The sequence below is a fragment of the Semicossyphus pulcher genome, unplaced genomic scaffold (assembly GCF_022749685.1).
Source record: "Semicossyphus pulcher isolate SPU_LCO1_2020_fin unplaced genomic scaffold, fSemPul1.0.p SCAF_15, whole genome shotgun sequence".
Taxonomy (NCBI): domain Eukaryota; kingdom Metazoa; phylum Chordata; class Actinopteri; order Labriformes; family Labridae; genus Semicossyphus; species Semicossyphus pulcher.
In genome coordinates this window covers 5779160-5802870 of record NW_027211659.1, presented here as the reverse complement: position 1 = coordinate 5802870, position 23711 = coordinate 5779160, and the positions used below count along the sequence as shown (strand labels likewise).

The window sequence follows — 23711 nt, the reverse complement described above, 5'->3', positions numbered from 1 at the left end:
TGTTGTGTTTTAAGCTGAATGTTTGAGAATTTGTCCGTTTAAGCCTTCAGATACAAAAATCAGATTACTGCCACACTGACTCCATTCACACTGAAGTGATAACTGAAGAGGAAACACCCCAGCACACACACATACACACACAGAACCGCGTGCACACCCTCGCGCGCTTAGTTTTAGGCGGGGGTGGAGAGGAAACTCCGTCACACACGCGCACAGACACTCACACACGCACACAATCGCACACACACATGTAGATAGAGGGAGGGTCTCCGCGCGCTCGGCTCTCAGTTTCACTGACTTCTATTCAAACTCATGAACTTTAGTTTTGACTCATTTTTCATGTCGGGTTAGTCAATCTCAACTCACTTTTTCGGGCTGTCACGGATTCCCTCGCCTCGTGTGCTGCCTCGAGTGGACGGACAGCCCCGGCTCATGCACGAGACGGTCAACGGACAGTGGAGCAACAGGAGGTCTCACGAGCGAGTCACAACGGGACCAAGGAGGATTTAAGAGTGACTTTTGGAGTACACTGCTGATTGATTTGCTCTTGTCGGCACGGTTTTTATTCAACAAATCTCTCCGGTACCAGCTGGACTCACAGTTTGACCCGGGATATCTGCTTTCTGACCCGGGATATCTGCTATCTGGGCGTCACAGTAAGTGTCAATTACCGTTAGTTTGAGGCAGAATGATGACCGTTAGTCTGTTAATAAGTGGTTGGATGGACAGAAAATGATGGACAGAGTTAATGAAAAAAAGGTTTCAGTCAAAATGTGTCTTAAACGGAATTTCTTTTGATTTATCAACAGTTCATCAGACTAAAAAAGCTTGTACATAATATTTTGACGATATTTTAAAGACATAATACTTTATCGTTAAATCAAAGTGTGTGTAACTTAAACTGATGAAAATAGGATAGCCTAAAGTTAGGTAAAGTTAGATAAATCTTCGATAAAAAAGTTGTAGCGCTAGCTTTCCTCTAGTGATGAAAAATGTCCACCAAATCTTTATGTAAAGGACTCACAATCTAAACATTCTCAAATTTGTCCCCATATTGAACTTTTAATGATTAAAGCTCCTGTGAGGAACTTTCAGTGTGTGTTGATTTTGGCGCCCCCTGTGGACAAAGCTGTACCTTTTATCTCTTTGCTGATGGTCTGGTTTGCTTTTGCACGTCATATAGAGGCATCAGAATTAATTTCTATTTTATAACCAGTGCAAAACTCCTCACAGGAGGAGTTAAAGAAAGTGATGATAATAGGATAAATCGTAAAGTTTTAGGGCCAGCTTTCAGCCAGTGATGAAAAATGTCCACCAAATCTTTATGTAAAAGGCCCACAATCTAACCATACTCAAGTTCAAGTTAATATCCTCATATTGAATGTTATATTGATGTTAAAAAGAGTATATTTGGGCTGTTAAAGTTTAGGAGAAGTGGGATTTAAACTGTCGACATCTTGTTCTAACAGTTTGAATATTACAAGGTGTCTAAATTACTTGATTGTTTGATTAGCCTGTCTGTATTTCCCGATAACGTTTGACACTTTCTTATAAAACACTTTAGGCTTCTATTCATAGCACATTTTAAGCAGGAGTGTAGCTGAAAATGCTTCTAAAACATGACTTAAATGAGAAGAAAACTCTGGAAAAAAAAAACTTAAAAAAGGACAAAATACAATGATAAAGATAAAATAAAATGAGTTAAAGCAACATGGGAAGATTGATCAAAAAGTAAGATAAAAGTGACACTTCAATGTCTATCTGAAAACATGGTGTACCACCAAAATCTGGTAAGCTTAGCTGAGCATAAAAAGGGCAAACAGGTGGAAACGTTAGCTTAGCAACAAAGCTAACTTTACACCCAAAACCACAAATTTCTGTTTTTACTGATTTTTTGGTAATTGAATAACAAGTGGTAATGTGCTAATTAGGCAACTAAAGGGTGCTAATATCTGGATATTGTTTCACTTTGGACAGAACCATGCTGTTTCCCCCTGCCTGCAGTCTCAATGCTCAGCTTGGCTAACTATATGCTAGCATCGTTATTGCTGTGCTCATACAATTTTCACACATCTCAAATTTGCTGTATTTGCAAACTTTATGATCTTAAATGGAATTTTAAATAAAGTTTTATGAGTTTGAAGAGAATTTTAGATGGAAGACCTGAGTTTGGAAAATGTAGGCGGTGGCTTCTCTGGATCTAAAGTGTGCGAGCTTGTGTATTGTTTATAACTGATTTTTGACTTGTGTCCCTCTTTGTCCTGCAGTTTGTCCTCCATGATGCATCCCTCAGCGGACGGCGTGTGTGCCCGCTGCAGCCTGATCCTGGTCCTTATTCAGGTCCTGGTTCTGATCCGTCCTGCGGCAGGATACAATCTGGACCAGGAACACAGTCTGGAGTTCGGTGGTGCCCCCTCTTCCATGTTTGGGTACTCAGTCCTGCTGCATCGCAATGGAGCTGACAAATGGTCTGGATCTACTGTTCATCTGATATTGATCTGTGATTGATCCTGTATTTCTCTTCAGTTGATTCTCATTGAACATGACAGTGTTTCCAATATATAGACTACACCTGCCATCTTCACAGTCCGACTGTCTGAGTGTCTGAGTGTGTGTGTGTGTGTGTGTGTGTGCATGCTAATGAGCCAGTTCTTGTCGATGATAGGGGCTCTTTGATGCTTCACACACAGATGCCATTCAGACACTGAACAGACACAAAGACAGATCCTGTCTGACTGTCTCTCTCTCTGTCTGTCTCTCAGGTTGGTGGTTGGAGCCCCAGAAGCAAACTCGTCCTCCAATCCGTCAGTCCGGTCTCCAGGAGCGATTTACCGCTGTGACATCACTGCAGTGAACCGAAGATGCCACCCCATGCATGCTGGTGTGTTTCTGTCTGTCTCTTAGTGTCGTTTTTAATCAGCCGTTTCTCAAGCATTTGATTTATTTCCTGCAAAAAGGGCAAAAGATGAAGAACTTGATTTGCAGCATTACCTGCCCTTCAAACCAGCTAATTGTATCACAACAAACAACATGTATGTAAGAGTTACCTTACATAATTTATAGATTTCAGACATGCACTAAATAAACGTTTCAGTGAATTTGAGGTCAAATTTTCCGAAAGAGTGATAGAAAATCAGCGCTGTGTGCACCAAAATGGCTCATGCAGCTGCACTCTAGTGAAATTAATGGCCCTTCTTTTGTCCAATGCCAAGCTTTCACAGTTGGTGTGAAAGTCCATTAAAGCTGTATTCATCCTGACAAACATGTCTTGTTAAAGAACACAGCCTCCTTCATTTCCACTGAATTGCTGCTGCAGAGGCGCCACTTCGCCTAAGGTGCAGGGCAGCAACATTATCTGGCAACATGCTTGAATAGCCAATCAAATATGTGAACATGACGGATTGAAAATTATTTGTAAATCAACCTTTAACCTCATAATCATGGATATAGATGTTAAAATAAATGCTGCTAAAAAGCCTTCAAATTGATCATGTTCATATGCGCAGTGCTCTTGTCGGTCTGAACATAACTAAACAAGATCATTGCTTCAACATGTTGGTATTTTGTATCCTGAGCACTTAACTTTGTCTTACTTGTGACATGAATCTTTGGAGACTCAGCTGGCTGCTGTGCTAACACTATGAGCTGGTGCCTTTAAAAGTTCAACTCCGGTGCATAATTTCTGAAGGTTCTGAAACAGTGTAAACAGTTGAACGAAGTTGTGTGTCTGTGTGTGTGTTTGTAGACGTGCTGCAGTGTGGGAAGACGTGTGAATCGGAGAGTGATCATCAGTGGCTGGGAGTCAGTCTGTCCAGACAACCTGGAGACAACGGAGGACACATCCTGGTAAAACACACTCTTTCTTTCTCACACACACACACACACACACTCAAGCACCTCAGCTGAAATGTAACACATCACATCAGGATGATGGAAGTTCAACTGATGAGCTGGTCACATAGGTTAGCTTGAGTTTCTTCTCCCATGTTCACGATAATGACTTTACTTGACTCAACAGCAGGTTAAACTCAGCGCTCTAAATTCTTAATTTTACCGTAATGTTTTGAAGGTTTAAAATTAGGGATGCATCGGCTGAACATCGGAATCAGCTAAAATCAGCCATGTTGACAGACATCGGCACATTGGCAAACAAGGTGGCATACGCCGATGGCAGTGGCCAATGTTTTTATTATTTAGCTGCTTTAATTGTGCAGTAAATTTAATTGTAACATAAAAATATTCATTCAAGATTTTTGTTAGGCTATGTAAATAAATATAGCATAGAAAGAGAAGTCACCCACTGGCTGGTTAAGTCTATAAATCCATCAGTGAAGATGCCTTTAAAAGAAGTGAACACTCCTCTTCCTCTTCTTCTTACACCTTATCGCTTTTCTCCAGCAGTGACACGGCATATCTGTAGATCTATACCCGTCTTCTTATCGTGCATGAATCAAGTCATTACGAAACAGTTACATAATGTGGAGCTATGTTTGAAAATATATTGCATTACGCCAACAGATGATTGACTCTAGCAACGTTAAAGATTGTATGTGTGGAAGAGGCTTTGGAATAAGTAATAGCTTCGCTTTGATTGTCTCTATTACACAATGTGTGAAAGGCTGTCAACAGGTTTAAAATAAATACAGAACAGGACACACGCGCTCCCTCAGCCTCTGTCACAGTGACATGGGTTATGGGAAACAACACTGTGCTGCTAGCTTGTGATTGTGTTATTGTCAGTAATGGGCCTGTGTCACATGTTGTTTATGTCGCTCTGTGTGTTTTTGTGTGTGTGTGTGTGTATTCAGGCTTGTGCTCATCGCTGGAAGAACGTCTTCTACTCAAAGAAAGACGGGCAGAACAGCAAGCTGCCTAATGGAGTCTGTTACCGCTATGGCGCTGACCTGATCCATGGCCAACAAATCATCCCCTGCTACAGCGGTACACACACACACAGATATTATATGAGTAACAAGTAAATGTTTTGTTGTCTAAGTACTCCCACCTACCTAAAATTAAACAATATCCACTTTATTTCTAAACCTATGATAGCTGAGTTTTGGGGATGTTGTGTGATGATGTGGCATACCAGTAACTCCCTTGGAAGTTTGGCGGAAATATATTAAATAAATTCTGTTGCTTTGTTTACAAGACTTTTGTTGGTGCGATAAAATATTTATTAATGGACCTTTTTAGGTACAGTTACTCTTATCTTAGACATTTAAAACAGGTTCAATCCTCTATTTAATGTTCTTTGTTTGATTTCTGTCCGGTTATTTGTTTGGCATACTTTGACGCTTTTAATTTAAATTCCTAAAAGATAAATAAAGTTACACTTCAAATGCAGTTAGAGATTATGCATGGTTATGTTTTGTGTATATGAATACACTTTTACAAGAAGGAGCTCCTAACAGCTCAAGTTACTCTTGAATTTTTCAGTGTTATTGCAGTTTTACAAATACTTTGAGATCAAAAATAGTCACCCCTCTGCAGTTTGAAGCTGAAATTTTTTAACAAGTGAGGACATCCTTACAAGTTTGTATTTGGGATCATGTTTGGGTCTAGCTTCTTTCATGCGTGCGTGTGAAAGCAGCAGCTGTACGGCTGCAGGAGGGAAACATTCTGGTGTTATCTTCTTATTTGTTTGTTCACCTTCACCCCTCACCGTGTATATTTGTCCCTGTCCTTCTTCATCAGACCACCAGAGGAAGTTTGGTGAGGCTTATGGGTCATGTCAGGCCGGCATTTCCAACTTCCTGACAGAGGTCAGTAGCACAAGACGACACAAGCTCATTCAAATTCCATTCAAAGTTTGTCTTCGATGTTTTCACCAACAGAATGTCTTCTAAAACTCCATGATGTTTTGGTTTAAGTCTTCAGCACATGGAAGCCATCTGTTGTTTTTTCTTCTTCCTCTTCTTGCTGTTGAAATTGAGAATTTTCCTTCACAGAAAGGAGAACACATTAACGGTCAGCTTCCTGTAGCAAAACTGAAAACTTTGCAGCTTTCATTTTAAAGCGACAAATGCTGTTGAAACTATGATTTAAACATATTTAGAGATGTTTGATGGAGACGTGAGAGAGCTTTAATAGAGATGTAGGTCACATTTTTTTTTATCATCCAGACTCTAAAACTTAACCATCTGTCTCTCAGGATCTGATCATCATGGGGGCCCCAGGGACGTCTTATTGGACGGGTTCAATTCTGGTCTTGAACACGTCCAGCGGAGGATTGTCGTTGTACCTGGACGATGACGCTGGATCCGTCAGCTTTGGCAGCTACCTGGGTAGGTGTTACACCTACTGATATTCTAGTACAACAAAAGCTGCTTACAGTTACTTCTGATGCAAACTGAACATTTCCCGCCGCTGCTTTATAGCATTATATATGCAGATTGCAGACGCGATAAAAAACAACTCAAAGATCACACAGGATGTGGTTTTGCACGCATAAGTGATAGCGAAGGTGTACGTTTTTTGATGTGACTACAGTGGTTGTGTGTAAGGCTGTTAGCGCTTCCAAAGCAGCCCTGAGGTCACAGCAGCATTGTAGCGAAATGCTTCCTGTGTACTGACTACCGCATAAAACATAGCTACATGTGAGAGTCGCTATAGATGCAGTAATAAGATTCCCTCTTCATTCTGTTATGCAGTGATCTTAAGCCCTTTGCAGACGTGGCTGCAGATTGCTGGCTTCATCATTTATGGAAAGCGTTCTCAAAATATCACCGGCAAACTGCAACTTGATTTACAAGTAAAATGATGTTACAGAAATAGGACTCTTTTCTTTCCCACGCTGCATCAACGACAGATGTAAAAACGTATTTTGCCGTTGAAGCCTTTATTCATGAGTGCAGGGGACACATGCCACCAGGTCTCTCTGATAAATCATCGAATTAATTTACTTACTGAATTAATTAGGTGAGGAAGCGTAAGTCCTCTGCTGCCTCCTTCATAAAGCCTAACTCTGCACGAGCCATCGAGACGACTTTAAGTTGGGACTCTATTTGCTTAGATGCTGCAGGTATCGTGTTTACATGAAAGGGTCTTTATTGAACGTAAAGACTGTTGCTCACATCACTCATGTTGATTTAAATGTGATGTCCTGCAGAAGCAAGCTAAACAACTCCCACTGCTTCGCATCAAAACCCTCACAGACGATGGAGGCTTTTATTTTATATCACTTATAAGAAATGTAATTTGTCATTGAGATTAAGAGGCACTGTTAAACTGCATTCAATACCATCGTAAAAAGGTCTTAACTTAACTTGTCAACCATGACCTCTCAGTTCTTGTGCTGAACAAGGTAACAGGACGCAGTGCAGAAAGGTGTGATGTTCTTCAATTGAAGGTGTGATTGTGTGAAGAAAACTGGTTCTGACAGTATCAGAAAGGACACGAAAAGACAGATGATAGATGATAGAAAAGATCGAAGAGTTGAGGATTTTGCAGACTGCAAAATATTGTCTGTTCAGTTTTGAGTGTGTGTTGTCTTCAGTTACAGCAGCAGTGTGTTTTTGTGCGTGCAGCAGTTTATCTCACGCAACTGGAAGTAATGGCAACGGAGCATGGTTTGGTTTGAACACATCTGATGGCTGCGGTTGTGTTTGTGAAACTTTCACACACACACACACAACCACATACACAGGCATTCTTTTTACCCACTAAGTCTTTTTGGTCAGTCTGTATCACTCAACAAAGAAAGTGTTATTTCTACTTTTCAGATTTTGTTTTTTTTATCAGTTTGATGTTCTTTGATTTCACTATTTTGACGGTGAAAGAAGATAGAGATAAAAATGTGCATGTATGGTTCTTCTTCAGCATTCTGAGATCACAGCAATGATATAGTTCTGAGATATAGTTTTTGTGTTTTTGGGAATCATGGATGTCTGATGACTTACTGCAAATTATAAAAATTAAAATACTGACACCTCTCTTACTTTTGTGCTGTAAAGATGAAGCTACAGTAAACTACTGGTTACTTTAGCTAAGCATAAATACTGGAAATTGTTGGGAACAACTCGCCTGGGTCTGTCCAAAAGCGATCTTATATTCCATCAGCTATAGTCTGACAACGATATAGCGTCTGGGGACAAAGATGAACATGCCGGGCGTGTAGCAGTTAGCGATAAACGACTTCCAGTCAAGACTTCCTTTTCCGTGTGCTGCATTGTTAATAGAAAAACTTAAATACTTTAATTAACGGGTCTTACCTTTGCTGAAATTTCAACATCATGATGCACATTAGTAAAAAATCAAAATTGAAGAGTTGTCAGGTCTGTCCTCAAGAGGAGAAGAAAACTGCTTTTAAAATGCTCGTTTGTTGAGCGGAGGTCGATCTGATGCATTCAAGGAAGTCGGGAAATCTGAACGCTGAACAGCTTTCGGGAATTATCTCAAGTTGAATTTTAGCTCTAGAACAGATTGTTAGCTGCTAGCATGCAGATTTATAGAGATTAATAAGAAGCTAAATCGTTGTTGGATGCCGCAATGTCATTAAGGCGCATCGTTCCGCCTGCTTTTGCTCTCCATGCAGACTGTTTTTCCTGCATACGCCGCAACCCGCTGATACGCGATTGGTCAATATTACTCGGACTACAAGCGTAGTACAAATGGAAACCCGGACCCTGCCTGTAAATAGAGATTAGTCCAAAATTAACACAAAATGGTGCATTCGCGGGGTGTACAGGACTATCTCTTGTCAACACATTCACTCAAATAAATTGAGATTTTGTACCCAGATTTTTTACTTGACTAGACGTACCAATACAACACTACAAAACACCTGAATTCATAATCCTACTTATGTAATTGCACTGAAGTATTTTTATCTAAAAAGTGCTCTTACTCCTAAGAAATGTTCCCTCAAACAAAATGCTGCTACATTTCTAAGTATTTGGACTTTTCCGTAATCGTTGTGGGACTTTTATGTGACATGTTGGATTATTTACGTCCTCCAGTAATTATCTAAACTGAACCATGTGAGAAGTTTTGAGGGAAACTTTGATGGAACTGTTAACAACTCACAGACATGTGTAACACAAGACCACAATCGAAACAGCTTGAGAATCACTGCTTTATTCTTGCAGCACTACGCTGTCTTTTGTTCATAAAATCTTCATCTGAAACGTTACTTGTAACCGCTGCTGTCATATAAATGTAAAGTAAAGTAAAAGTACCTGAAAACTGCACTTAATTTTAGAACTTACTTTTCAACACTGCAGATATCTAAATATGTGTCCTTCTGCTGTTCAGGTTACTCTGTTGGAGCCGGTCATTTCCTCAGTCCTGTTACTATGGAGATGGTGGGTGGAGCTCCGCAATACAACCAGAAGGGCAAGGTAGGACCCACCTGTCCATCTACCATCTTTGTCTGTCTGTTTGTTAACAGAAAGTCTGAATGTTTGTGTTTGTGTGTTTTTCTTATCATCACTTCCTCTTGATGGTGTGGATTATTAGCTGTTGCTTTATGTGGTTTAGTTTCAGTGATTGAGGTAAGTGTGTACGTGTGTTGTGCAGGTCTTCATCTTCACAGAAAACGGAAACATGCTGTTGGTCGTCTCTGAGGTGGCAGGAAAAGAGGTAAATAGCCACTTAGCATTAGCATCCTTCCTTCAAAACAATAGAATTCTTAGCACTTAGCATGTATGTCTTTATGTGTGTGTTTGTGTAGCTGGGATCGTACTTCGGCTCCAGCGTGTGTGCGATGGATCTGAACGGCGATGGTTTGTCAGACCTGTTGGTCGGCGCTCCTATGGCAACAGGCGTCACAAGGGAGGAGGGAAGAGTCCATGTGTACATCAACCAGGGGCAGGTGAGCGCAAACCAACACGAATAAATTGTTTTAGCACAAAATAGTGAATGTTAATCTGCGGCCTGTCTGGAGCCTGAAACTGAAGCAGCTAATTGGAATTCAGCCATTATTCATTTTATTGTTTCCATCTGTGTTTTTACTCCTGTGACATGTCAGCATGTTTACTGTGAAAAGACGTAGTGAGACACGTGTGCGTGTGTGTGCATCTTTTTCCTCACAAACTCTCTCTGTCTCAGGCAAAGCTGTTGGAGGAGGAGTTTCAGCTGAAAGGCAGCGACGCCTACGCCGCCCGGTTTGGAGAGACCATCGCAGACCTGGGAGACCTGGACGACGACGGTTACCCCGGTAATAACCCCACCTGCACAGCCTGACCTATCAGCTTTTCTATGGTCAAAACTTTTCAGATAGAAACACCAATACTAATACAACTGTTGCGACTACGATTGCAAATACATGCCTTTTGCTACTATACTTAAACCCTTTTCCCACCAAAATTAGCGCATTGACACGTTGAGGATGACACGCTAATAAATGCCGATTGTCTCTTTTCCCATTGGCAGTGGAGTATACTCCTTTTCGGTCTCTTTTGTGCTGCGGCACTGTCTGACATCATACCCGGGTCTACTGCAGAGTCATTTGACCCGGGTCTGACTGCTGATTGTAACCTTCCCCACTAAACAAAAAAGCAGGGTGTTAGTAGAAGCTATTGCACACTTCAAAAACACGTCAAAAAACCCACTATGTCTGATGCATTAATTACTACTGCCTTACAAATACAGCAAGATACTATAACTACGGCAAATACTACAATACTAACAATACTACTATGACAACCCTGATATTACAAATAGTATAACAACTATTAAAACTATTGCTGCTAATATAACTGCAAAAAATGTTAATTCTGCTCCTACTACTGCTAATGCAACCTCCGCTTCTGACGCTTATGCCAATGCAAATACTAAAACTATTCCTACTGCTAATGGTGCAGCAATACTACTCCTGCACCTTCAGGTCCTTCTAATGACCAACCCTACTCTTTCTGCTACTGCCTAAACATAACTGCTGCTACTGCAAATACGACTACTTCTTCTGATACTACGAATTATGCTTATACTACAAACATTCCTACTCCTTTTGGGCTTGTGATACAATACTTCTCTAGACAACGACTTTTACCTGCGCTGCTTCAGTAGAAGTAGTCCGTCTCCGTTTAATTATCCATTGAGCCGTTGTGGTGATTGACTAGGGGTTCACTTGTTTGCTCAAGGGCTCAATTACAGTTGTAATTAGGTAAGTAGGGACATTCTTTTCTGCTGCCTCACTAAATACTACAAATGCTTCTACGATACTGCAATGAATGCAACGTTTGAGTATTTAAGGTATTTTTCTCATCTTGAGGGCACAAATCACCCACCAACGGCAGTAACTGCCACTTCCTGATAACAAAGACCCATCACTCTGACTCTAACACAACGCCCTCACACATACAAGTAGACCCCTATGTGTGTGCGTGTATGTGTGAGGGGTGGAGTGTGTTATTAAGTTAATTAAAACTGTAATGACAAACTGTTGCTGCTCTGCAACTGGACTTGCCTTGTAATCTGCCGCAGCAGCATCGAAGTGTGTGTGTGTGTGGTAGAAGCTCACTCTGTTAAAAAAAAAAACTGTTTGACTTTCAGACTCTCACATCTTCAAAGGACTCAGGTTAAATATTAAAGGGCCATGCTGTAGTTTTCTCATGTTTATGTACCATTCCTGGATACTTCATCCTGTTGAACTTTTAACAGCATGGCATTAGGCGCCATTTTGGAAGTACTGAGGTCATACGTCCATGTCCCTCCCAAACACACCCTTTACTCCCTTAGAAAATTTAGACTAAACTATAGATTAACAAGTTTCAGGTCTTTGAAAGTTTTTTAGAAAAAGCATCACAAACCAGTGTCTGCCTGGAAGGAAGGAAAGCAATGTTTAGGTTAAAGGTTGAGTCTAGGCTGATGGGTTAGTGAATGGAGACCGCAAGAGTCCCCAAGCATACAGTCATATAACTTCTGTGGGTGTCTGTGGGTGCGTTTGTGTGCAGATGTGGCGGTTGGTGCCCCACAGGAAGACGATCTGAAAGGAGCTGTTTACATTTACAACGGCAGGAAGGACGGCATCTCACCAACTCCGTCTCAGGTACAAACACGGAAATACACTCACAAGACACGCGTATGTCAGTAATTATAATAATGACAGCTCTTTTAAAGACACTCTTTATAACACTCCAATTGTTGAAAATGTGTGTTATTTTCGTAGTTTAAACTTAGTTCAATTGTATCACGTGTATAAATTATTATATATCTCTACTTACAATGATCAGACTCCTATGATATACAGAAATCAACAAAAGAGAGGAAACATTTTTGATTGATTGGAATCAATTAAACAACATTACTTTCAATGTAGAGCAAAGTAGCACAAATCTAAAAGTTTAGGGACAAAATAGAAATTTTAGAAGCATTTTTGTTTAAATTCTCTTTACCTTCCGACAGCATCAATAAATCAAATGCGCTGACATAAAAAAATTGACTTTTTTAGCAGCATAAGATTTGGGGAAATGCAGTCACATATGCCTAATATCTAATCCAACATGATCTGTATGTTTACAGAGGATTACTGGATCCACCCTGGGTCGTGACCTCAGGATGTTTGGCCAGTCGCTGAGCTCGGGCATTGACATTGATAATAACGGCTACCGGGGTAATCTAAACTGTCACAACGACTGTTTCACTGTTGCCATATTGAGCATTGCTTTTCTCCTTAGCGCAACTTTGAACCAGGTTAATCTCTCTTTGTCTCTGCAGATGTGGCAGTTGGTGCTTTCCTCTCAGACTCAGCCGTGGTTCTCAGGTAAAATTACACTAAAGCTTTATTTTGAAAAAGTACCTAGGATAGTTTGAGTTATTGTGGTTGTATCTCTTTTCGTGGAGATGTACAGAGGTGCATTTTAGGAGGACATTTTACAGCAGGGGAAGCAGCACATCCCATTGTAGCATTGCTAAACATCTGCAGAAAATATTTGCTTTGACAAAGGTTATGTAGAAGCAGATTTATGATTTATGACTTGACATAACTCAGTTTGCTCACCATTTTGTAATATTTTCTCTGAATATGTCTTGTGTGTTGTAGGACCCGTCCAGTGGTTCAAGTGAAGGTGTCGCTGTTTCTGCCAGAGCAGATTGACCAGCAGTTGGCGCTGTGCCAAGAACACAAAACTCCAACTGTCTGTTTCAATGTGACCGTCTGCTTCAGCGTCAGGTCAAAACAGTTCAGAGGAGCTATAGGTAATGTAAACCAAACTGTGGAGTGTATACAGTTATACTCAAGGTCCAATCTGCTTATTAATTTTGAACCCAACGTGCTAATGTTTAAGATTAAAGGGTAACCAAACTGAACGCCCTGTAAGTCCCTTCCCTTAGGCATTGTTGCTATGTCAGTCAGGCCTCAAATTCTCATACAGAACTTATTCAGTTTCCAAAGTCAACAGCAGCAGATCTAAAGGAAAACTACAAGGGATTATTGGTAGCCTAAATCACAACAGTTAGCTAATTAGGCTAACAATAGCTCTGTGTCTCATTAAAAACACCACCTCTGGCTGACATTTCAATGTTTTCTGCTGCCTTTTTTTTTTTTTTACATAAAAATCTTGTAAAAAGTTTGGCTGCTTTCTAACCAATGCATGTGGCAATCAATGCTTTCTTATATTTAAGATTGTACCTCTCCTCTTCAGATCTCCAATATAACCTGACCTCTGACCTCCTCCATAAACCAACATTCCCTCATCGATTTTATTTCCATGGTAACGGAACTTCCAATACCACAAGGGGGCGTGTGAAAGCACGACGAGGCCAAGTCACTTGTACAACACATGTGGTTTACCAAAGGGTAAGCACATGCAAAAATCATAAACCAAATAACTTTAATATGGGTGTTTATTAGTGACTGCATTAGCTGTGGTTATGCTAACAATGTTTGTTCCTCCGATGTGCCTGTTTCTTCCTTCTGCAGAAAGATGTGAGGGACATTTTCACTCCGGTCCAGTTTGAGGTTTCGTACAGTCATCAAGAAACGAGCAGCCACAGAGGCTCCTCCAGAAACTTCCCTCCACTAAAACCCATTCTGCAGCAGAGCGCAGGACACAAGAACACTATCACCAACCAGGTAATGACCAGTGCCAACACCTGCTAGTTAACAGCTTGTGCTAAAACTGGGTGATAACAAATAGTAGGAACTTGCTACTGCTAACATCAGGCATGCACAGGCTTGTGCTAACATCAGCTAGCGCTAACACCAACCAGCTGCAAATTAGTGACGACACCAACCAGGTTCAGGCTAGTGCTAACAAAATCTAGGTACTAGCTAGGATGTTAACTTCGAATAGTACTATTAGGTAGCAGTGCTAACACCTAGGTACCAGATAATGTAATCTGTCCATCACCAAACTAGTCTGATGTTAGATCACCACACGCACAGTGATGGTGACTGCTAATCCAGATGTGTTCACAGCTGCAGCACATCATCTGCAGCACATTACCCAACATCAGTCAGCTCATCCTGTGTCCACACCGTGTCCCACTGACTCATAAAAACAGAGCAGGAAGAATTAACACGTAGGAATTTACAGCTGGAGTCATTCACCAGGACATGATTCATTGTCTGTGAGGCTGGGACCAGGGGTCAGAGGTCACATGAGTTGTCTATAATGTAATCATAGTGGAAATTTATGACTACTTCATTCATTGTTTTAATTATCGATGTCATCAATGAACTCTTTTTCTCTCTCTCTGCCAGACGTGGTTCGCTCGTTCCTGTTCCTTGGTGAACTGTTCGACCAACATGCAGCTGTCCGCACAACTAGTGCTGCCACAGTAAGAACACACTCACAAACACAAAACACGGCGAACAGCATTGACTTTTGTTGAATTGTGTTTTAATATACAAGATAATCCAAGATCATTCAGTTCTCTATAAACAACATACCACATAGGGTACAGTTTACACATGGTGCTAATTAGCCGCTGGCTTATTGAGAAGGATTTATTACGATCAACAGCCAGCAGCCGTACTTTGATCTGGTTTCAGGCTGGATCATGCTGTTGTTGTTTGTTCTTTTGGGCTGCGCTAAGCAGCAAAAACATTTTATAGTATAATTGATATTGATGTATTTATATCACCATATGTATGAAAGGAATTGTCAAACCTTTTCAGATAAAAAAAAGCTAATTTACGTCGGTGGAACGCCTGAGATGAGAGTTTTGGGCTGCGATCGATCAAGATGTCTGTGTGATGAGTACAGACCTGGAGTCAGGACGCCGTAGCCGGAGTTCAAAGTTAATAAAAAAGACTTTAATATGTTAGCTCGCTATGAAAACCTTATTTTTTTAAAGTCAATATTTTTGCTGAACTCAAAAATAACTTATAGTAGATTCAGAATCATGAAAGTGACAAAGAATTGTATGAACTGCATAGAGAAAATGTACAAAAATAAAACAATAGCTTGGTGCGATAATGTTGAAATGTTTACTGACCTATAGCACTTGTGTTGGTTGTCTTTATTCAGCAGCTGTGAGTTTGATGTTTGTTCTGACTGAAGCATCAATGTTGTTGTTGTTTGTCATCAGTCAGCGGGAGTATTTTGCTCTTGGCACTGGAGAGACCATCGTGTTGAAAACCTCCCTACTGAACTCTGGAGACAGCGCTTTCCTGCCACGAGTGACGCTGCGATTCCCCGACAACATCCACCACATTAAAGTACTGCAGAATGTAAGTTAAAAATAACACAAACTTACTACTCTATATACATTTATACTTTATACACTAGTGCCGATTTTATGACATAAGATTTCATCCTTGTTGATTTGGGGCGAGTGTGGTTTAATACTTACAGAACACAAATTACTCATAGAATAGAAATAACTTTAAGAACTCACAACAAACTTGTTTGTCTGTGTATGCAGGAGGACAACAGCATCAGCTGTGATGTCACACAGGAAGTCAATAGCACAACTGTAGGTGTTGACTGCAGTGTCACCGACCTGCTCCTCTCAGCCAACGCCCAGGTAAGCGTCAGCCGACCACACGCTGTTAGTGAAGTTGTTATATAGACTCTTTTGGGCTGCACTTATGTACAGCAATGTTTTGGTCTAAATTCTGACGTCAAACGCTTAGCAGATAATGTTTGTGCTAACTGGCTAGTGTCGGCTCACTGAACGAGATGATGAAAACAATGTCAAAGTGCAGTTAATGCTAAAGATATTTTTCTTTCTTAATTCTTTTTTTAATGAGTTAGTAACAGTCTGAGTCATTCAAAAATGTGTTAAATATTTTTTTGAAAAATCTGATTTTATGACCTTATGACCTTATAACCTTGTTTGAGTTGCATAACTATAATCGTGCCAATATGTGCATTGTTTAGACAATAAAATAAGAATTAAAGATAAAGATTAAATGCTGAGAAGTGGATCTATGATGATTTAAATATGAGTGTCAGAATTCAAGGTCCTCATATCCATCCTTCAGTGTCATCACAAGTCGTAATTGATCCTTAGCTGTCCTTAGAGTCTGCACTTAATGTTCTCCAGATTTAGTCTCATCAGCAGATGTTTGCTGTATTTCCTTTTTCTCAGCTGCTTTTCAGAGTAAATATTGTGAAAGAAGCTGTTGAAATATCAGAGTTCCCCCTGAAAAACAAACAAGCATCAAAATGCATGAGCTTCACCTGAGCACAAGTCAGCTTTAAAAAGTAAAGGAAAAAATATGCTTGATTAGAATCTACAGGAAGAGAAGGAAAGGGATCAACGTGCAATTTTAAAATCATTGATGTATTTCCTGTTTCTTGTAGTTGAATATCAGCTTCCTATTGGATGTCAGCCAGAACAGCCCACCTGGCGACATCATGATTCACGTCAACACCAGCAGGTAAGGACAAATCCTCTCATCTCAAGAAGTGAGAAATGTAATGCCGGGGACACACCGGATGCCGAAGCGCCGCGCAACGAAAATCGCGTGTGAGCCGGAGCACTTCCGTTCACACCAGACGCGCATTTCTCCACACCGGTCGACAAGCGCCTCTGCTCCTCAGCTGTCGTTTACTCACATTTGGAGCTGTTTTTTAATCATGCTCTCTCTCTCTTGCTCTCTCTCTGTTTGCGTGTGTTTTGACACCCCGCCCGCACCCCCTATAGCCAGTCCACTTTGTGTCTCTCTCTTTCTTGTGTGTGTGCGTCTGTGTCTATGTCTGTGTGTCTGTGCGTGCGTGTATCTTCATCTCTCTCGCGCTCTGTTTAGATACTGACAAATATATAAAAGCACACAAATATAACCGCGTTTGTCAATCGCGGTGTTTTATTTTGAAAATTGTTTTAATTTTGAAAATTGACCGGATTCTCTCGTTGTTCCATGTGTGACTTCCTGCCAGGATTGATGCTCGCGGCTCGCGCTAAAAATGGACTAGACGCCGAAACGATCGCTGCAGGGCGCGAGCCGGCTGCCGAGGTGCGCGCCGAGGTGCGCGCCGCGGCGCGTCTGTTGTGAACGACACATTCGGTTAACATGGGCGCCGAAAGGAAACTGGCTCCGCTTCTCGACGCTTCGCGGCTATTCGCGGCGCTTCGGCGTCCGGTGTATTCCCGGCGGAAATAAGAAACTCCTTCAACTAAATTGAAAGTGCACAAGCTTCAACAGTAAAGTCACTTGGAGGATCAAAAGCTAAAACAGTGATATTTTCACTATGAGTGTTACATTATTGTTGCGGTTTCACTTTTAAAATCAGCCTCGTTGGCATTGCAATAATTAAGCTGCTTAATAATAATGTGTAAAATGTGTTATTTCTTCAGTGATAACTATGAGATGGAGGAATATCTCAACGACAACTCCGTCAGCCTCCCTCTTCTTCTCAAATATGGAGTCAACGTCAACATCCATGGGTGAGTGAGCAGACTATGAATCTTGTTCACATGTGATATTAATAGTAGCATGCTTTACACATATTTGTTTCAAATCGTTTCACAAGTCAACAAAGTATAAAATCATACGTTATCAAATAATTGAAGTAAGCTGAAACACAAGAAATTAACTGCAACATCTGTCTGTCTTTGTACAGCTTTGTGACTCCGACCTCCTTCGTGATCGAAGAAGAAGACTTGACTCCAGTCGACTGCTACCCTGAAAGGTTCAACTACACATACAAGGTAAACATCGGTCTTGTTCTCGTTCTGGAGTTCCTTCAGTTGTGTTCACACGGAAGGTAAGGTAAATTCTGGTCGCAGAGCAACCACATGCAAAGTGAACATGGAGGGATGTACTAAGGTAGAGGACGGCACATTTGCATGAGCAGACTATAAATAGGCCATAAAAGGAAGTGAAAAATGAAATTATCAGGGACATATTGTACTTTTCACTGTTCTCCATTTCTTCGACATTAGTTTGCTTGTATTGATCTCTGTTGTGTATCTGTTGTTTTGTCTATGTGCAGGTGTTAAACTCTGGTCCCAGCAGGTCTGTAGATACTGTGGTTGAAATCACTCTTCCAAAGATCCTCACGCCTTACAGACACAGACTGCTGCAGGTGGTCGAATGGCAGGTACGTAAAGTACAATTATGACAGCACCTGTAGTATAAAAAGTTGTAGAAGTAGCACAGTCAGTATAAGAACTATTTGTAGTGTGTGTGGTTCCTCACAGGTTTCTGAAGATGCATTTCAGTGGCAGTTGTTTGAGTTTACTACTTGCCGCCATCTTTGTCAGTTACTGGATCAGGAGAAGCATAATGCTGGTAAAGAGGGCTGGAGCCTGGGGTCGAACATGCAGTCAGCAAAAACCACAGCTGAGTGTGACGAGCTTAGATACCTGTCTGTCTCTGTGACAAACATGCCCCTGAATACCTCTTAGGCCCCGTGTCCACGTAGCGCCCTTTTCTAGCTGAAAAGAGCTGGCAGGCGATGGGGAGAGCTGGGATGAAGCGCTTGTGCCGTGAGAGAAAAAACGCTGCACTTGGTGAGAGAGAAAACGCTGCATGTGGGTTTTGTTTCTATGACAACAATAACTTTAACTTACTACAGAGCTAACAACAAGCTTACAACGCGTAGGGCGATAAAAGCACAACACTTAGCAGCAACATTCTCCGATCTGCTCCCACAAATGGGCTTTTCGGCCTCTATTGTGATACTGTTTGTTTGTCATATCGTACCGCTCCACTAGACAGAAACGGCCAAAACAAGCTGCTCCTCCGTGATTGGTGGAGTGGAGCCCCATCTGATTGCTGGCCTAAAAAAAAGGGGTAGTGACGACACCAGCACCTTTCTCAAAAGATTTTCAACAAAACAAAACAGGCGGAGCGCTCTGAAAAAAGAGGCAGAGTGCAGCGCTTTTTCTCTAGGTGGCCGCATGCAGCCGCATACGCTCTGTCCTCATTAGGAACAATTGAAAAAAGACGCTGGCGCTAAGAAAAAGGCGCTACATGGACACAGGGCCTTATTGAGCTTTTATTGAATCTTAATTGAACAAGGATTCTAGGAACCTTCAGACAAAAATAAGAAGACATTTAATAATCTATTGAGACTCTGAGCTCAATATTGTCTGTATTATATAAAGGTAAAATACTACTGGATACTTTGATACCTGATGCCATGGACCCATTTCCATCAGTACCAACAGAAGTGTTTTTGTTTGATAACCATTATCAGACTTTACACATATTTTCAGCAGTTCATTTAAGCATTAAGGTGACGCTCAGCCTTGGTGTTTGCTGATTGGTTAATGGTAGCGTAGCTGGTTGAAGTAGCAGTAGAAGTACAGTAGTAGTTGTGGTAATAGTAGCAGTTACAGTCATGGGTACATAAAAACACACCAGTGGTAAAAACAGTTTTTATAAATGAAATTTATTTCTCTGCAGTCGTCGTTGGGGGTGTGTTCGCTCAGTGACACCACTGTTTCAGTCATAGAGGACTGTGATGTCCCTGAAGCTTCCTACATCAAACGGCTCATCTTCTTCTTCTCCTCGACGTCCACCCGCATAATGGTACAAACACACGCACATTCACACACTCAAACACAACCCTACAAATTCACTGGCAGTCGAACCACTAGAACAAACAATAAAACAGTGCTTAACAGATTTAAAGCCAACGGTACAAGAAGCACAACACCTTTGGAAAGAACTACAAGTCCCAGAAAGCACTGCTGTATGTTAGTTTTTGTTGCTATACGGCTTGTTGTATAGCAAGTTTTTTAGATCAACTTACGGTTAATTAAGCAGCTATGTCGAAGTGTTTTTTTCAGATATAAACAATAAAATGTTAAAAATAAACAACTGATACAACTCACTTCTTATCCATAGCAGCAGCTGCCGAGGCTTATGGGTAGTGTAGTATTTAGAGCGTTTACACAAGTCAAATAGAGGAGAAAATTGTAATTAATTAAGAAGGTATTTTTCACAAGAAGCTACAGCGAAAGAAACATATTTTTCAAGTGACTACATTTTTCTTTAAAAGCCTTACATGGTAACAACAGTCTGATAAAGGTTTATGGAGGTTTTTAGCCACACTAGTGAACACCACTTTGGTCCAGACTGTCTGACCACACACTGACCTACAGTGTATGAACTTGAATCCTTTCAATGTGTGTGTGTGTGCAGTTTTGTGGCCGTGGCGATGAGCTGTGTGAGCGGTTGGTGTGTAATCTCGGTAACATGGAGGCAGGAAGAGAAGCTAGCATCCAGCTGGAGATCAAACTGAACCCTGCAGTGCTACTGCAAGCTCCGGTAACACACACACACACACACACACATATTACTGTTTTCACTAAGAGTCTAATACATAACCACTGTAATTGCTTGCAAGCTGATTCAGTTGTGCTTGTAAGTTGTTCTGATGAAATGCTCTTGGAGAAAAAGATGAAAAAACAGCTGATGTCTGTTTGCGCGTCTCTGTCACAGGGTCGTCATGGTATCATGAAGATAGAGAGCACAGCGATCATGTCAAACCCAAGAGAAGGTCCTCACACCATCTTCGTCAAGGAACAACCAGCGGCACTGGTAAAACACCTCCACACCAGTAATAACCAAACATGTAGAGTGACCACAGGACCACAACATTTGTAAAAAGCTCATATCTGTGTCTGTTATTTTTAAAAGTTGATAAAGTAATTAATCTAATCTCCTAATCTACCGCTCATTGTGTTACTAATATTCGTATATCGTATGCTGTATGTTATCAGGTGGTGGTTGAGGCTGTTTTCATGCAGAAACCCTCAACAGCAGTGAAGAGCTTCATCATCGTGGTCAGTTTAGTTTTGGGTCTGATGATCCTGTCTGCTCTCATCTGGTGTCTGTGGAAGGTAAACATTTGTTTTTGTTTTTTACATAAACACCTGTCATAAACAAATATCTTTGATTTGATGACATTAAACAGTTGAGGAATAAACTAAAGTACTGTGTAAAGTTATAAACCGCAGTGTACCACAATATAATGTTCTGAGATCTACAGTATATAACAATATAGTGGTACTGGAGCTGTAGTCGAAGATATACTTCAGTTTATGGCAGTATATTGGTACTGAGAACTCCCGTATAATGTGGTTGAATGTACTGAGAACTACAGTTTATATTGAGATGGAGACATACGTATACCATGATATAATGTACAGATAAACTGCAGTTTATCACAATATCATGTACTGAAATCTATATGTGTACGACAGTATAATGGTATTAGAACTGTAGTATATCGCAGTTTAATGTACAAATATATAATGTAATGGCACTGAGAATTGGAGTATATTGACGTATAATGTACTGAGTATACAGTATATTATTATATATTGGGGATGAAACTGTGGTATGTTATAATATAGTGGTGCTGAGAACTTACTTCACGTCTGTCTGTTTTTCCTGTGTGTCTCTCAGGCTGGTTTCTTTAAGAGGCAGTTCCCGAAGAAGGAGGAGGAGTTCAAGAGAGACAGCTGGAACTATGTTCCTAAAAATGAAAAAAATGAGAGCACTTCCTAACCCTGACTTCCACCTCTGGCCATGACCTCTGACCTCAGGATGGAGTTCACATTGTGACTGTGCAATAGTTGAATGAGACATGTGCGCTGATGGATGGAGTGCTTTGTATGGAAACATGGCAACCCAATTTTTTTTTCCCCAAAACAGTTGAAAGAAATACTGTTGGACATCATCAGCCAATGAAATCCATCCAGACTGTGTGAAGTGGTCTGAAGCCAAAACACAGAACTGTCTCGGGTGTGACGGATGATGAAATGTCTCCTGAATCCAACCGTGCCTTTTAAGATATTTTGCCTTATGTGCCTTTACAAATTCAGACAAGTTGAAAGACTTAAAGAAGGCTGAAGCGATGGAAGAATGGAGGATTTATAAAAAGGGAAGTGATTGAACAAGAAGGTCCTGGGGGTTCCCGGGGATGTTACGTCAACTGGGACCTCCGCTATGAGGTTACAAACCAAAGGAAGTAACTTTTTAAAGACCTTTGTTCTCAGGGGATCCTGGCCTCTGATTTGCTTGTAGCTCTCTGGAGAACCTCTGTTGTCTGTGTATCTTTAAATGTTTTTGTTTACCTGCTGACCAATATTTAATGCACTGGCTACACACACACACACACAAAGAGCAAAGAGACTGACTGGCTATGTTGCATCATATGACCCCCGTAGCACAGAAGAACTAGTCAAGCGATGACTGCTGCAATGTGCTGATGCAGGATGTGAAAGAATTGCTGATTTCTCAAGGGCGATTCAGCTGACACTGGCAACAGTAAGCATCTGTGTTTTAACGGATGACATCACTGTTTTTTGCTCTTTAACCTGTTTTCACTCTAGGATTGTTATTTTGGGTTTCTGTCTCTAAAAGCTCAGTCACACCTGCATTTAAAATGTTGAAACTTCATTCGGAATAATTGTTTTGGATGTTGTCAAGGATGCAAAGCTAGCGAGCATATGTGTATATGGATTGGAAAAATTATGTATGACCAGCAGCCAAAGTTGAGCGCTTCTTTCCACTGTCCTCTTAACAAACATCACGTGACACAGAAAGGCTTTAATGTTTTTTTATGCTTCGACTAAAGTGAGATACTTTTTTAATGCATTTTCTTGTATCAATCATGACAACTTCTGTGGGATTTCTGATATTAATAATAACAATTTTAATTTATAGAGCGCTTTTGAAGACACGCAATCATGCTGTACAAATGGAATAAGGTGAGATCACAGGAAAAGATGCAAGAGCCAGCAACTTATCGAGTCACAGAGTTGAATGATGGAAGACTACTTGAAATACGTGTGAATCTTTAAGGTATTAAGAATATTCAAAAGCGTTGTTTTAACTGTAAATTGCAAGTTCAGACTTTTAAAACAGCTGCTACGCTCCCCCTTTTGAATAGATCCCCTTATAAATTCAGTACAAATGCACATCACACAGAAATGTGTAAAATATTTTTAATAAATTAGTTTGTTTTTTGTTTGTTAAGTTGTTCTGCACTGGAGAGTCTCACTGCTTTTATCAACACGTTTCCATTAAAATGAAGGATTTTTTTATTTAAACAACTTGTTTCTTTCTTACAGATGTTGCTCTAAAAAATAAATGCTACAAAGAGACATGAAATTAAAAAATTCTCACCATGTTGGATTGAATTAAATATGTTTAGCTTTTATGTTTAGACCCACAAAAAACTTTGCTCCCTTCCTTAGAAACAGGATTAGATATGCAAAATGTAAAATTAATAAAAAAAAAATAGGCAACATAAAAGAGTCAAAAATGTAAACATTAATGAATATAAAAATCTTAATCCTCATTAATCTGGTTTAAAAATTATAAAAATTGTAGTATTATAAATCAGAGGCAGTTT

The 23711-nt window shown here is 40.5% G+C and overlaps 1 protein-coding gene across 1 annotated transcript; it reads left to right on the top strand.

Moving 5' to 3' along the window:
- The first annotated feature begins 309 nt into the window (after positions 1 to 309).
- itga4 (integrin alpha 4) lies at positions 310 to 23403 on the top strand. The gene is made up of 29 exons (XM_069662938.1): positions 310 to 656; positions 2268 to 2468; positions 2763 to 2881; positions 3746 to 3846; positions 4809 to 4941; positions 5698 to 5765; positions 6155 to 6287; positions 9256 to 9341; positions 9520 to 9582; positions 9674 to 9814; positions 10051 to 10159; positions 11898 to 11992; positions 12466 to 12556; positions 12661 to 12706; positions 12986 to 13140; positions 13587 to 13741; positions 13865 to 14017; positions 14648 to 14724; positions 15478 to 15619; positions 15814 to 15915; positions 16698 to 16774; positions 17692 to 17781; positions 17958 to 18045; positions 18330 to 18437; positions 19748 to 19873; positions 20489 to 20614; positions 20789 to 20887; positions 21070 to 21189; positions 21758 to 23403. The coding sequence occupies exons 2-29, from the start codon at positions 2278 to 2280 to the stop codon at positions 21857 to 21859; spliced, it is 3096 nt and encodes a 1031-aa protein (XP_069519039.1). The 5' UTR covers positions 310 to 656; positions 2268 to 2277; the 3' UTR covers positions 21860 to 23403.
- The last annotated feature ends 308 nt before the right edge of the window (positions 23404 to 23711 follow it).